We start from the raw sequence: 12871 nt of genomic DNA, 5'->3' as shown, positions 1-12871 counted from the left end.
TGTGTTAATATTTTAAGCTGACTTCTAAAACCGGTAAACAATTGCGCTGCTTCCAGTGGTGGGTGGTGCTGAGTGACCTCTTTTATATGCCTGATTATCCTGTCAACATTTATAATGCCTTTGATATTTCTCTCTCGTCGGGATGGGATCAGTTAAGCAGTCGCGTTTCGCCCGCACTCAGCTTGCCTTCCTCCTCTTCCTGGCTTTCCCATCCCCTGGTTATATAAATTGACATTAATTTCTGTAGATCTTAGCAGTGAGAGATTGTTAATTTATTCATGGTTGGAGGAGATCTGGGAAGGGAGGGGAAGGAGAGTTCTCCAGGACGAAAGAGGCGGTGGAAAGAAACATCTCGTACGGCACGGAACACCGATCGTCCGTGCCCGCTTGTTTTGCACAGAGTAATGAATGCTCCATTCCTGATTAACAATTTTGACCTATTTAAAGCTGCACTGTGTCATCGTCATCCCCGCCACCACCCCCACCATCTTACGTTGCTTCTCGGACAATGTGAGCCACACATTACATTTTACGGGTTCATCAGCTGCCGTATTTGTCTAACCGATATCACTATCGCGTGCCAGCAACTGGAACAGAAGCCACAATGAGAGATTTCTTAGGCAGAGGTTACGGAAATGAATCTTTTGTGCCTGCCATTTAAATTTGGGGGTGTGCGCCGTGTTAATTTAATCTAATACAACAAGGGAACGCCGCTGTGGTTCCAGCGCAGGCCCTTAATTGATCACATCAAACCAACGTCCTTATTCCTTTCTTGACAGCAGGTTTTGTTTTGGATGCAAGTGTTTAAATCATATATATTAATTAACATGCTGGCAAGCTGGTTCAGTGTGCTGGCGCTACAGTGGATTCAATGCATCCGTCCCCTACACATGGGAGTGGGAACCTTCAGCCCTCCCAATGTCGTTGGACCACAACTCCCATCATCTTTGATTATTGTCCCCACTGGCTAGGGCTGATGGGAATTAGAGTCCAACAACATCTCAAAGGCCACAGGTCCCTACACAAACACTTCTTGCAGGAGCTCCCAGACATTGATCCCCATGCTAAGGAATAACCAAGTACCCATTTAATTTTACAAAATTACCTTTCTGCTCGAGACAAAGGGAATATCTGGTTTGGAGGGGTGGGGTTTCCAGATGTTGGGGACCCCCCAAGTGCCATCTTCCCCAGCTAGCATAGCCAATAGTCAGGGAGGACAGGAGCTGTAATTCTCATTAATGATAATAACCCCCATGAGACTGTTTCAGCTAAGTCACAGGTGCGTTCCATGCACCTGAAGCCATGTATGATGTTAGGCTTGGATAGGTAAAGGCAGAGCCTGAACAAAAGGGGCTTTGCACACACCACCCATCAGCTGGTCAGTGGTTTCTGCAAGACCCTTTTTGCCCAGTGCTTCCCAAGCTCTGCCCATCCCCATCAGCCAAGGCCGGCACAGCCATTAGACGGGGGTGGCATAAGCCCCCAAGTTGGCGCCCCTACAGACATCCAACCTGCCCTAACGCCTCCACCAATGGCAGAGAAGGGACACCAATACAAGTGCCAATTTCAGGCAAGGTCTTGCAGAGTGCGCGATACTTTGCCCCGAATCTGTAAGCTCTCACCCTGAATGGGTGAGATCTTGCCTGAAACTGGCACGGATGCTGGCAGTGGAAGTGGCAGAATGGATGGCACTTCCCATTTCACTTCCAGTGGCGAAACCAGAGACACTGCCCCTGCTATCAGCTGATTGCCAGTTTAGGAAGTACTGTGGACAAAGCTTCCCAAACGCCAACAATCAGCTGATGGGCAGTGTTCAGGTATGATCACTTGCGCTCGTATTCTAGGAGAAAATGGAGTATAGAAGAGTCGCAAAATTATGTCAGAGTAGAGCCTAGATCAAGGATTGGAAAGCTGTGGTACCTCCCCTAGAGAGCCACTGCCAACCAATATAGACGAAGTCAGGGCTGGTTGGACCATTGAACTAACTTAGTGCAAGGCCATTTCATATGATAAGTTGATAAAAGGCATTTGAGTGATGCAGATGAAAGATAGAAGATCACAAGGAGGGATGGAGCCAGCTCCAGGTACGAAGTGGTGTGTGCACGTGGGGGAGAGATGATATTAATCTTCATTATCACTATACTCTCTCCCAGTGCCAAACCATTGAATTGCTTTGCATACCCTAGATAACGTAAAGAACAGCTTGGGTCTAGGAGATACAGTAGTGAAAAGAGAAGTGGCGTGATTGCAGTCTTGGGAATTGCGGTCGATTTAGGCATTTATTTTCACTTAACTCCAAGAGCTCCTGGGATTTTGAAGAGCTGCTGGTTTATTTATTTTTAAAGTAAATTAATGAAATAAAGACTGAGAAGAGCAAAATGTGCTGCCAGGATATGGCTTTTGTTGCCTGGAGACTTCCTTGCTTCACAAGAAGAATGTGGGACTTGGAGAGTGATTTCGGTTTAGCAGAAGGGAGTGCAAAGATAACCGAGAAAAGAAGCAAATGTAGTTTACCGCGTTTACTGGAAAGAAAGCATGCAGTGGAAGGAATCAACAAAGCCTGTGAATTACCTCATTCTCCTTACGGTTCGAATTTTACCAAGTTAGGTAACCAAGAGTCTCTGATCACTGATATCACCACACTGTTATCTTTGGTTGTATTTCAGGTGCACCTGAAATCCATTACAGCAAGTCTGGGCAACCTGGGGCCCTCCAGATATTGTTGGACTCCAACTCCCATCAGCCCCAGCCAGCACAATCCATGGTCAGGGATGATACAAGTTGTAGTCCAGCAAATCTGTAGGGTCTCCAGTTCCTCTTCCCTGAATTATAGATAGATTTTGTTCAGAGCTGGACCTACAGACTGAAGGTGACTTAAAAATCTAGCTCAGCTGTGGTCTTACCTATTTACTCCTGAAGAAGTCTTATAATTCACATCACACTGGAAAGTTGACAGAAATGAGAGTCACTTTCACAACGTTATAAGCAGAAGAAATAAATATAGGTTTGGCAATGCTGAAGTGGTATAAAATGGTACGATCTAGTCACAGTCAGGCACTCCTGGGTTTCAATGAACAGGACTAGGAAACCTGCAGACTTCCTGTCGTTGCTAGACTCCCAGCTCCCATAGTCCTGGCCAGAATGGTCAGGGATGATGGGAGTTGTAGTCCGGTGGCATTGTGGAATGCTCATGAACATCTTAACTGATCAGGAGTTGAACTGTCGAACATAAAAGGGACAGAAGGGGTTGTGAGGGAGATGCATTTGCATGGGCTTGAGGATGCATAACAAACCAGGTATTGAGAAACCTGGCTGCACGGGCCTCCACTGGATTTCCAGACATGTGAGAAAAACAGTGCAATATAAGATCCTTACAGGTGCCTTGATAGTTTGCGAGCAGTCAGTAAGACCGCAGACAAGATAATATTTCACTGTTAGGTGTCCCTAACACAAGATACTGCTGTAATGTCCAAAGTGGGCAGACATTCATGAATTAAACTTCACCACTGATGTTGTAAGCACCATGTTAGAAGCCAACATGTTGGTTTCATTAATTGTAGTGATGTTTTTGAATGCCTAATAAAGAGTCTCCTTGTTCCTTCCAGCTCCAAGGTTCCTTGAAGAGAAAACTGGTGGTGAATCTGTCGCCGGCCATTAACAAGAGGTCCAATGGCATTGCCGACTGCACCTTCCTTGATATCAAGAGGATCCGAGTGGGCGATAATAACCTTTCTGTGGGGCAAGGTGGACACTGTGGCAACAATTGCCCCAACCAGCCGGTGTTGGGAACCTTGACGCCTGAACAAGGCGCTCAGAGGAAAGTCAGCAGCCCAACCAGCAACACCCACTCCAACGCAAACGGGATGTTCAACATGACTCTAAAGGAGGTCAAGAAAGAGCCCGGTGAAACCAGCTCTTGCAGTAAGCACCTGGATGGGCAGGGCTCCCAGGGCAATCCTTTCCCCATGCGATACGGAGAAGACGCAGGGGAACAGTTGATGGACCCGGAACTTCAGGAGCTGTTCAATGAGCTGACAAATATTTCAGTGCCGCCCATGAGCGACCTTGAGCTGGAAAACATGATCAACGCCACCATCAATAAAGACGAGCCCTTTAGCATCGACCTCGGGCAGCAGGTCCAGAGAACGCCCTCGGCCAGGTCTTCCTCCTTGCAGATGGACAAGATGGTGATCAAGCAAGAGTACTCGCCAGGTCTGAACCAGGCTTCCGTGGGGTCTCCCCAGATGAGGCCTTCTTCGACGGGTCCAGCTTATACGATGTCCGGGGCCGCTATGTCCGCCTCATCGCCGATTCCTTCAGCACCTCAGACTCAGACTCCTCCATCTCAAGGGTCTTCAGTTCCCAACCGGCCCTTGGCCAGCTGGCAGGAGGTCTCCCACGCCCAGCAGTTGAAGCAGATCGCGGCCAACCGACAGCAACATGCCCTTATTCAGCAGTGCCAGCAAAGCCAGCCGCCGTCCCCCTGGCCCGCTTTGACATCCGCCGAGCCTTCTCCCGGGTCCTTCGTCCAGGAGAAGATCTCCAGCCCTCCTTTCCACCAGCAGCAGTTCAGCCCTCAAAGCTCCGGAATGCCTGGCGTCCCCGGGAATGGGAACCAGCCGAAAGGGATAAATAACTACCTTTACCGGCCAAGCTCCATGCCCCAGGGCAATCCCATGAACATGATGATGCAGCGAAAGCCTCAGGACCTCAACAGGGGTTATATAAGCAGCGGCCAGATGTCTCTGGAGGAGCCTCAGAACAACATCAAGCCTTTGTTTCATTTCAACTCGGAGCAAGCCAGCCAGCAGATGCCTTCCGTTTTGGGTTCCCAAAACAAGCCTTCCATTCTGCACTATGCACAGCAGCAGCAGCAGCAGCAGCAGCAACCTAACTCTGCCGCGGTGCAACAACAGAACCAGCAGCAGCAGACACGGCCACCTCAGCCTCTCCCAAGCCAGCCTCTGCAGAGGCCACCGAACATACCCTTAGCTTTGCAGCAGAAGATCCTGCTGCAGAAAATGCTGCAAGGCCAGCCGGTTTCGGGCCTTCAGTATCCTGTCCCGCCTCAGCACCAACTGGTAAGCTTGCTTCTTTCAACAGGATAGTTCAGTGATTTGTGAAAATTAGTAGGGTTGGGAGGGGAAGGGCTTTCTACAATCTGAGATGCAGGGGCCTTTTAGCAGGCCACTTGGTTCAGGATAGGGGGCCCTATGGAAGTTGTCAACCTACAGTTCCCATAAGCCCCAGCAAACATGGCCAGTGAACAGGGGAGATGGGAGTTGGAGTTTGGCAACATCTGGAGGGCCAGAGGGTCACCACACTGGATGTAGCCTAACCTCTCCCTTCCTGCTCGACGCAGGAAATCCAGAGTTAAGAGTGTCCCCCAACAGAGGGCCTTCAAGCCATTTGCTTGAAGATCTTCAGCAAGGGAGAGCACACTGCCCTTCAAGGTACAGTGGTACCTCAGGTTACAAACACTTCAGGTTACAGACTCCGCTAACCTGGAAGTAGTACCTCAGGTTAAGAACTTTACCTCAGGATGAGAACAGAAATTGCATGGCGGTGGCACAGCAGCAGCGGGAAGCCCCATTAGCTAAAGTGGTACCTCAGGTTAAGAACGGTTTCAGGTTAAGAACAGACCTCCGGAAAGAATTAAGTTCATAACCAGAGGTATCACTGTAATTGTTTCCGCTGTTGGACCTCTCTGACCAGCAAGATATTTCTCCTACCATTCAACAGAAAGCACCCACGTTGCCTTGCCATCTGAATTGTATTGCTCCCAGTGTGTGTGTGTGTGTGCCAGGGGCAAGGCTGGTGTAATCCAGATGGTGGCACCAATGAGTACAGGTGTTTCGCTCAGTCGGGGCCATTCCCTAAGGCTTCATCACCACTCAAATGAGTCACACATCAGCTGCAGAGATGGGGGCAGCTGCACCAGTGGTGCCCTGCTGGGACCAAAGGGCCCTAGAATTTGCCTGAGGATCCTGTGTTCTGGCGCCAGGCCTGCACTGAGATATTGCTGGGAGCTTGAATGCATCTGTAGCAGACAAAATTAGGAGAAATTGCTGGTGGCTCCCAGTACATTTCCGAGCACAATTCAAAGTGTTGGTGCTGACCTTTAAAGCCCTAAATGGTCTCGACCCAGTATATCTGAAGGAGCGTCTCCACCACCATCGTTCAGCCCAGACACTGAGGTCCAGTGCCAAGGGCCTTCTGGCAGTTCCCTCCCTGTGAGAAGTGAGGTTACAGGGAACCAAGCAGAGGGCCTTTTTGTTAGTGGCGCATGCCCTGTGGAACGCCCTCCCATCAGATGTCAAGGAAATAAACAACTACCTGACTTTTAGAAGACATCTGAAGGCAGCCCTGTTTAGGGAAGTTTTTAATGTTTGATGTTTTATTATGTTTTTAATATTCTGCTGGGAGCTGACCAGTTGGGCGGGCTTTAATTATTATTATTATTATTATTATTATTATTATTATTATTATTACTTTTTTAAAAAACCAGCCTCAAACTTACATGGAGAAATCAACAAAGGGTTGAAAAAATGAGATACTGAGAGAAACCAAGGTGGGCAGATTCACCACTCAGTGGTTGAGCATCTGTTTTGTATGCAAAACGTCCCAGATTCAAACTCTGACATCTTGTGGGGCTGGGAATGTCACGTGTTTGACACTGCCAGTCAGTGTTGACAGCTTTGAGTTGACAAACATAAGAACATAGGAGTCTAGATGGAACTGACCAAGGGCCTATATAGTCCAGTACTTTATTTCCCACAGTGGCCGATCAGATGCCTGTGGGTTTGTGTCAGGTTTTTTGGGGTTTTTTTGCTTGAGCGCAGAATTTTCAGACATGTAAACAGAGAGGTGGCACAAGGCGAGGACTGTCTCCTGGCTGCTGATGCCTCAATGGCTTTTAACTGTGCATTCAGAAATGTTCCTCTGTGCTCTGAGGGTGATGTTGCATTTGGTGGGATGTGTGAAATGTCTGCACAAACTCAGTCTAACATCTTCCTGTCAATCTCAGCTTTCTGACAGGGTTGTAATGTATTTATATTTATATCAGTCAATAACCGGTAGAGAAGGTAGGAAGAAAATAGAGCACATAAAACACTCAGGAGTTCCCACTCAGTCACAATAACAAACCATTGTCTGACATTATATGAATAAGCCTCAGGTTTATATGCTGCTGCTCCTTCCTCCCTCCCTTGTTCTCATATGTTCATGGTTTGTATCAAACCACAGTTTCCTGTTTAATCTGAAAAGAGGAAACTGTGGTTTGTACAAACCATATTTTACTAACAAACTAGGAGACCAAACCACAGTCTAATCTTGGTTCATTTCCTGGTTTGTTAACTGTCTTTTGTACAAACCACAGTTTCCTGTATTCAGGAAATTGCAGCTTGCCACAAACCATGAAAAGATATTTTAAATCTCCACCCCCTCAATTGTAAAGGAGGATGGCATGCAGGTTCAATGCTCATCTTTGCTTGTGCAGCAAATACATAACCATGGGTTGCCATTACGTCTGAGCCGAGTCAGTATCCGTTCAGCAGAAGGAGGTTGTTCGTGACAAACTTGTTCGCTAACAGGCATCTGAAACGTTGTGGCAGAAGATTATTTCTCAGCCACCAGTGCTTACTAAGCAGAGTGCTTTCTTAATAAGCATTGCTACAGAGGCTGAATTGAGGCCACCGTTATTTAAAAAGCAGGGAAACGTAAGCAGACAGGTCTCGAAAAACAGTTGTAGCTCTCCTGTCAAAGAAGGGTGCTGCAATTGGAACTCTTCCTAAATGTGTACATTGTTTTTATCCACAGCTGATAACCCTCTGTAATTTTCTGGCTCTAAAGTCTCGAAAAAGCACTTTGAGACATGTCTTTATCAAGCTAAAGCTTGCTAAGTGAAAGCACAAGGCTTATTTCTCTGCCTGTCACTGGCGCTTTGTGTCAGGCCACGGGTGGGGGAGGAAAGGATTTTCTAACTTCATGGCTTCTGCCTTTAGGGACTGAGCATACGATTCAAAGAGAAGAGAAGCGCTTGGTTTCTCAAGAAATGGGAAAATGAACGCAGTAGTTTGTGCCACCGTGCAGGATTCCCCCACCCCCCCCAATTCATCTGTGTTGCTTTGCAGGAGAGACTTCCCACATGTTTGTTCTTCCTTTCTCAAATTTCTACATTCTCTGTGATCTTCCACATTCCCCTTGAATATCAATTTAGGTGAGATTTGGTAGCGTTGTACATGCATGAGTGTGCAGCTGTGTGCACGCACACATTTATACATGCACATGAAATTTCAGTCATCTTATCCCTGCTCCCCTTTCCAAAGTGACTGAAGTCGGGGGGGGGTAGGGGAGAGAGATTAAGACCACATATTAAAAAAAATGTGTGTGGTGTCTTACAATAACATACAAATCACGTGTTCAAGCACCTTTGGAAACTTGCTTGAGAACAATCTTGACCTCTGAGACAAACAAACGCACCCCTACCCTATGCTATTGACTGGGCTTCTCTGATGTCGCAGTGAGCTATGGGAGAGTGACCCACAACCCATTGGCCTTATCAAATGTTTATTATGGGAAGGAAGCAGCATAGCGGTGATCCTTTAAAAATATGCATTGCGAAAAGTGCAGTTGCATGCGTAGAATTCCTTGCAGAGAGGGAGACTTACACATGTGCAGAACAATTGGTTTTTAGTGCAGGTCAATTGTACAGTCATACCTCGGGATGAATACGCTTCAGTTTAAATATTTTCGGGTTGCGCTCCGCGGCGACCCGGAAGTAACGGAGCACGCTATATCCGGGTTTCGCCCCTTGCGCATGCGCAGACACTCAAAATGACGTCATGCGAGGAAGTGGCGAAACGCGACGTGCAGCCATATCTTACGTTCGCTTCAGGATGCAAGCGGGGCTCTGGAACAGATCCCATTTGTATCCAGAGGTATCACTGTACAGTGGTACCTTGGGTTAAGTACTTAATTCGTTCCGGAGGTCTGTTCTTAACCTGAAACTGTTCTTAACCTGAAGCACCACTTTAGCTAATGGGGCCTCCTGCTGCCGTTGCGCCGCCGGAGCACGACTTCTGTTCTCATCCTGAAGCAAAGTTCTTAACTTGAGGTAATATTTCTGGGTTAGCAGAGTCTATAACCTTAAACGTATGTAACCTGAAGCGTATGTAACCCGAGGTACCACTGTACTGCTGTCAACTTCGATCCAGAGCGCATGTTTTTCCTGCAGAACATCCAGGCCTCTGTTCTATATACCAAAGGTATCATCAGTTGTGGTAGCCTAGTGTCCCATCTTTTAAGAACCTGTCACCCTCAGAATGTTTTTGGATTACAGCCCCCTTCACTGGCGATGCTGGCTGTTAGGTGTTGTTCAACGACATCTATACCCCCCACCCAGATCTCAGGAAGGGATATGCTCAATCTGAATTAAAACAGCCATAGTTAAAACATCGCATGATTCAGTTTTGTAAAATGGTTGTTTTTCTCTACGCTGCGTGACACATTAACCATATTGGCAAGTGCAGAAACAAAACAGAACACAGCTTTGGAGAGGAACCCTATTATTAGCGTCACCTGTGAACACACCCAGATGGTTCTCTCCCCTCCCCAAAGGAGCTCAAAACAAGTTAGAAGCTATTAGTGACCCATTAACCAATGGATTTGCACATTAATAGTTCATTAAATTCATATGTGAAAGGGAGGCAGGGAATTAGGGAGGCTGGAATGTTTGCTCTGAGGACCCATAGATTCCACGGAGGGCAGCAGTCCTCAGCACTTGCAGTGCTTTGATCAAAAGAAGACTGAAGCTAATGAGTCACTTCATTCGTCTCCAGTGCGCTGTGTGCCGTCCATTGGGGCGGGGACCTCTCTTTAAAGGAAAACCAAACAAACCATGGCCAGGTCTGTATTCGTCTCCCAATTAGTGAACCCACCGGCAATGCAGTGCACTGAGCCTGAACAATAAGAACATGGCCCTTCTGTTCTGGAGAAAAGTGAAATTAAGCATACGGGTTCGAACACATGGCAGGTTTCTTCGCACATGGCTTCTCCGGGATGATGCTCAGAGGAACGCAGGAAGATGATTTATGCTGAGTCGGCCCCATCGGTCCATCTAGTTCAGTGTTTCTCGACACTGGCTGGCAGCAGCTCTCCAAGGTTTCAGACAGAGAGCCAGTGTGGTGTAGTGGTTAAGAGCGGTGGACTCGTAATCTGGGGAACCGGGTTTGCATCTCCGCTCCTCCACATGCAGCTGCTGGATGACCTTGGGCTAGTCACACTTCTCTGAAGTCTCTCAGCCCCACTCACCTCACAGAGTGTTTGTTGTGGGGGAGGAAGGGAAAGGAGAAAGTTAGCCTCTCCCATGCAGGTGGGCCACAATCCTGGCCTCTTTAGGGTAAGCAGTGTCCTTCCATTGAGCAGATTTTGGCCTTGCTGCTGAAATCTGAAAGAGCAAAGTCTGCCCTTGGCTAAAGGGCCATTGATCCAGCAGGATCTTCCTAGGTTCTTAGAACTGAATTTAAGATGGGAGGAGTGGAACGAGAAACTGAGAGAAGCCAGAATTGACATATTCACCAGTTCTCTAGTTCACAAGGACGTCTCTCTACTACAGCAGAGCTGCCCCTGGAATCAAAATGCTAGTTGTGCAAAAAAGGGCTTCGGAAGGCATGTCCGTGTTGCAGCCTCAAGACCTGAGGCCCACTTTTAAGGCCTCTGTCTTCTGCCACATCAGAGTAAATGGGTCATGTTGTTCATGGAAATTACGCTGTGTGCATTGAAGCGGGTTTGTGTGTGTGAGAGAGAGAGTGGGCCACGGAGAGGGGAGGGCGAGCTCAGAATCATTTACTGCATCAAGAACAGGAGCACTAAAGAAACCATATATATCCATCAATCACTTTCTTTGTTGAGACTTCCTGAGAGATTGATGAATAGGCCCTCTGTGTGGAAATAGCAAGTCCGTAAAAGGCCCGTAAATTATAAATTTGTTCATCTCAAATACCGCATGAGCGAAAGGGACTACGAACTATTGACGCTGGAGGACAGTGAGAGCTGGTGATGAAGCCACAGGAGTCTGGAATCAATGTCACCTAAGGGTGTTCAAGAGGAGTATTTATTTTATATATAGATATTATACTGTCCTTAAAGGGACCTTGATGGCTTTTTACAAAAAAAAAAATAAAACAACAACATGAAATAATAGTCCAGATAAGTCACACGTTATCCAAGTAACCTTCCCAAATCGAAATCAAAATATTTATTTTAATGACATTTATATACCATAACCTCCAATATTTCTCTGGTGAAAATAGGGACGTCCTCTTCCATAATAATGAGAATAATTTTATTGTTTATACTCCACCCATCTGGGTTACTGGGTTACCCCAGCCACTTTGGGCGGCTTCCAACATATTAAAAACATAATTAAACATTAAAAAACTGCCCTGTACAGGGCTGACTTCAGGTGTCTTTTGAAGGTTGTATAGTTACTTATCTCCTTGGCTCGGGGGTCGCATAACTCCACACCCTCTCAACATTTCTCCAGTGAAAATAGGGATATCCTAAGGGAAAGTGGGACATTCTGGGATCAATTCAGAAACTGGCCCAGCTTATGTAAATCCGGGACTGTCTGTGGAAAATAGGGACACTAGGAGAGTCTGATAATACCTCTTGATTGTAGTAAAACATCTAGTGGTTTGCGAGAAATAATAACCATTAAAACAATGTGAAACTAACATCAAATTGTAAGCGGAGCTGAAACATCCAGGTGTTAAAGGCCCATTTACAAATAGACAGGAAGGGAGCCAAGTGTACCTTCCCTTGAAAGCACAGTTTGTAAGTATGAGGCCAGCACAGAAAAGACCCTGTTTGTTGTGCCCTGACTAGTGAGTAGGACTACTGTGGCCAGTCTTCAGGCTCAGGCAAGTTGAAGCAGGTGATCCTTCAAACAGCATGGTCCCAAACTGTTTACCTCTTGAAAGATAATCACCACCACCATAAATTGGGCCCATCAGCACATCTAGTACAGAATCAGTGCTGTATTCTCAGATTGCCCAGCCGCCACAAGCAACCTAGAAGCTGTATTCTGCGCCAGGTGAAGTTTGTTTGCTTGTTTAGATTCTCGCCTGCCCTTCACCCCAAAGTCCCAGGGTGGCTTACAACAATGAAGTACGCAATCATAAAAAAGTAAAGCGGATATACCCATAAAACATGTGTAAAAGGCAATTGAAAACGATTCCATATATTTAAAACAATGCAAACTTTATTTAAAAACAAACATAGGTACGCAAGCAATTAAATGTAGTTTCAATCCAGATAAATTGGGGGATAAAGATCTCCACTTATTTTATTTTATTAAATTTATTTAATAAATTAAATTTATTGAAAAGGCTTGAAAGAAGAAGGTCTTCTGTAGCCTCCAAGCTATCTTCAAAGGCAGCCCCAGAAACAACGCATTTCAGTAGTCAAGCCTGGCTGTAACCAGGTCATGAGGGCCTATGGCAAGGTCCGCTTTCTCCAAATAAGGACACAGCTGGCGATTCAGCTGAAGCGGATAGGTACCATCCCTTGAGAGAGCTCCACTGCGCTGTAATGACGTTCCACGTGAATTCCTTTTTAAAAAATAAATAAATAAACAAGAAAAACAAGCAAAATAAACAAGACCTGTAGCTCTCAGGGTGCAGTTGGACTCCAGCTCCCATCATCCCTTGCCGTTGGCCAGGCTGGAGTAGAATTAGATTTCACATGGTCTGGGCATCATGCAACCTGCAGTCACTCTCAGTGTGGCCCACCCATCCTCTGCATCAACCTTTCTCAGCCTTGGGCCCCCAGACATTGGACTACGACTCCCATCATCCTTAGCTAGCAAGTC

At 46.6% G+C, this 12871-nt stretch overlaps 1 protein-coding gene across 1 annotated transcript in view; it reads left to right on the top strand.

The window, feature by feature from the left end:
- Positions 1–12871, top strand: part of MAML2 (mastermind like transcriptional coactivator 2) — a 156008-nt gene that overhangs the window by 108754 nt on the left and 34383 nt on the right. Inside the window, exon 2 of the mRNA XM_081860155.1 lies at positions 3606–5081. Within this exon, the coding sequence (XP_081716281.1) occupies positions 3606–5081 (1476 nt within the window). The remainder of the gene's footprint in view (positions 1–3605; positions 5082–12871) is intronic.

The sequence above is a fragment of the Podarcis erhardii genome (assembly GCF_964252035.2).
Source record: "Podarcis erhardii genome assembly, chromosome: 4".
Taxonomy (NCBI): domain Eukaryota; kingdom Metazoa; phylum Chordata; class Lepidosauria; order Squamata; family Lacertidae; genus Podarcis; species Podarcis erhardii.
This window is presented reverse-complemented; position numbering and strand designations above follow the sequence as displayed.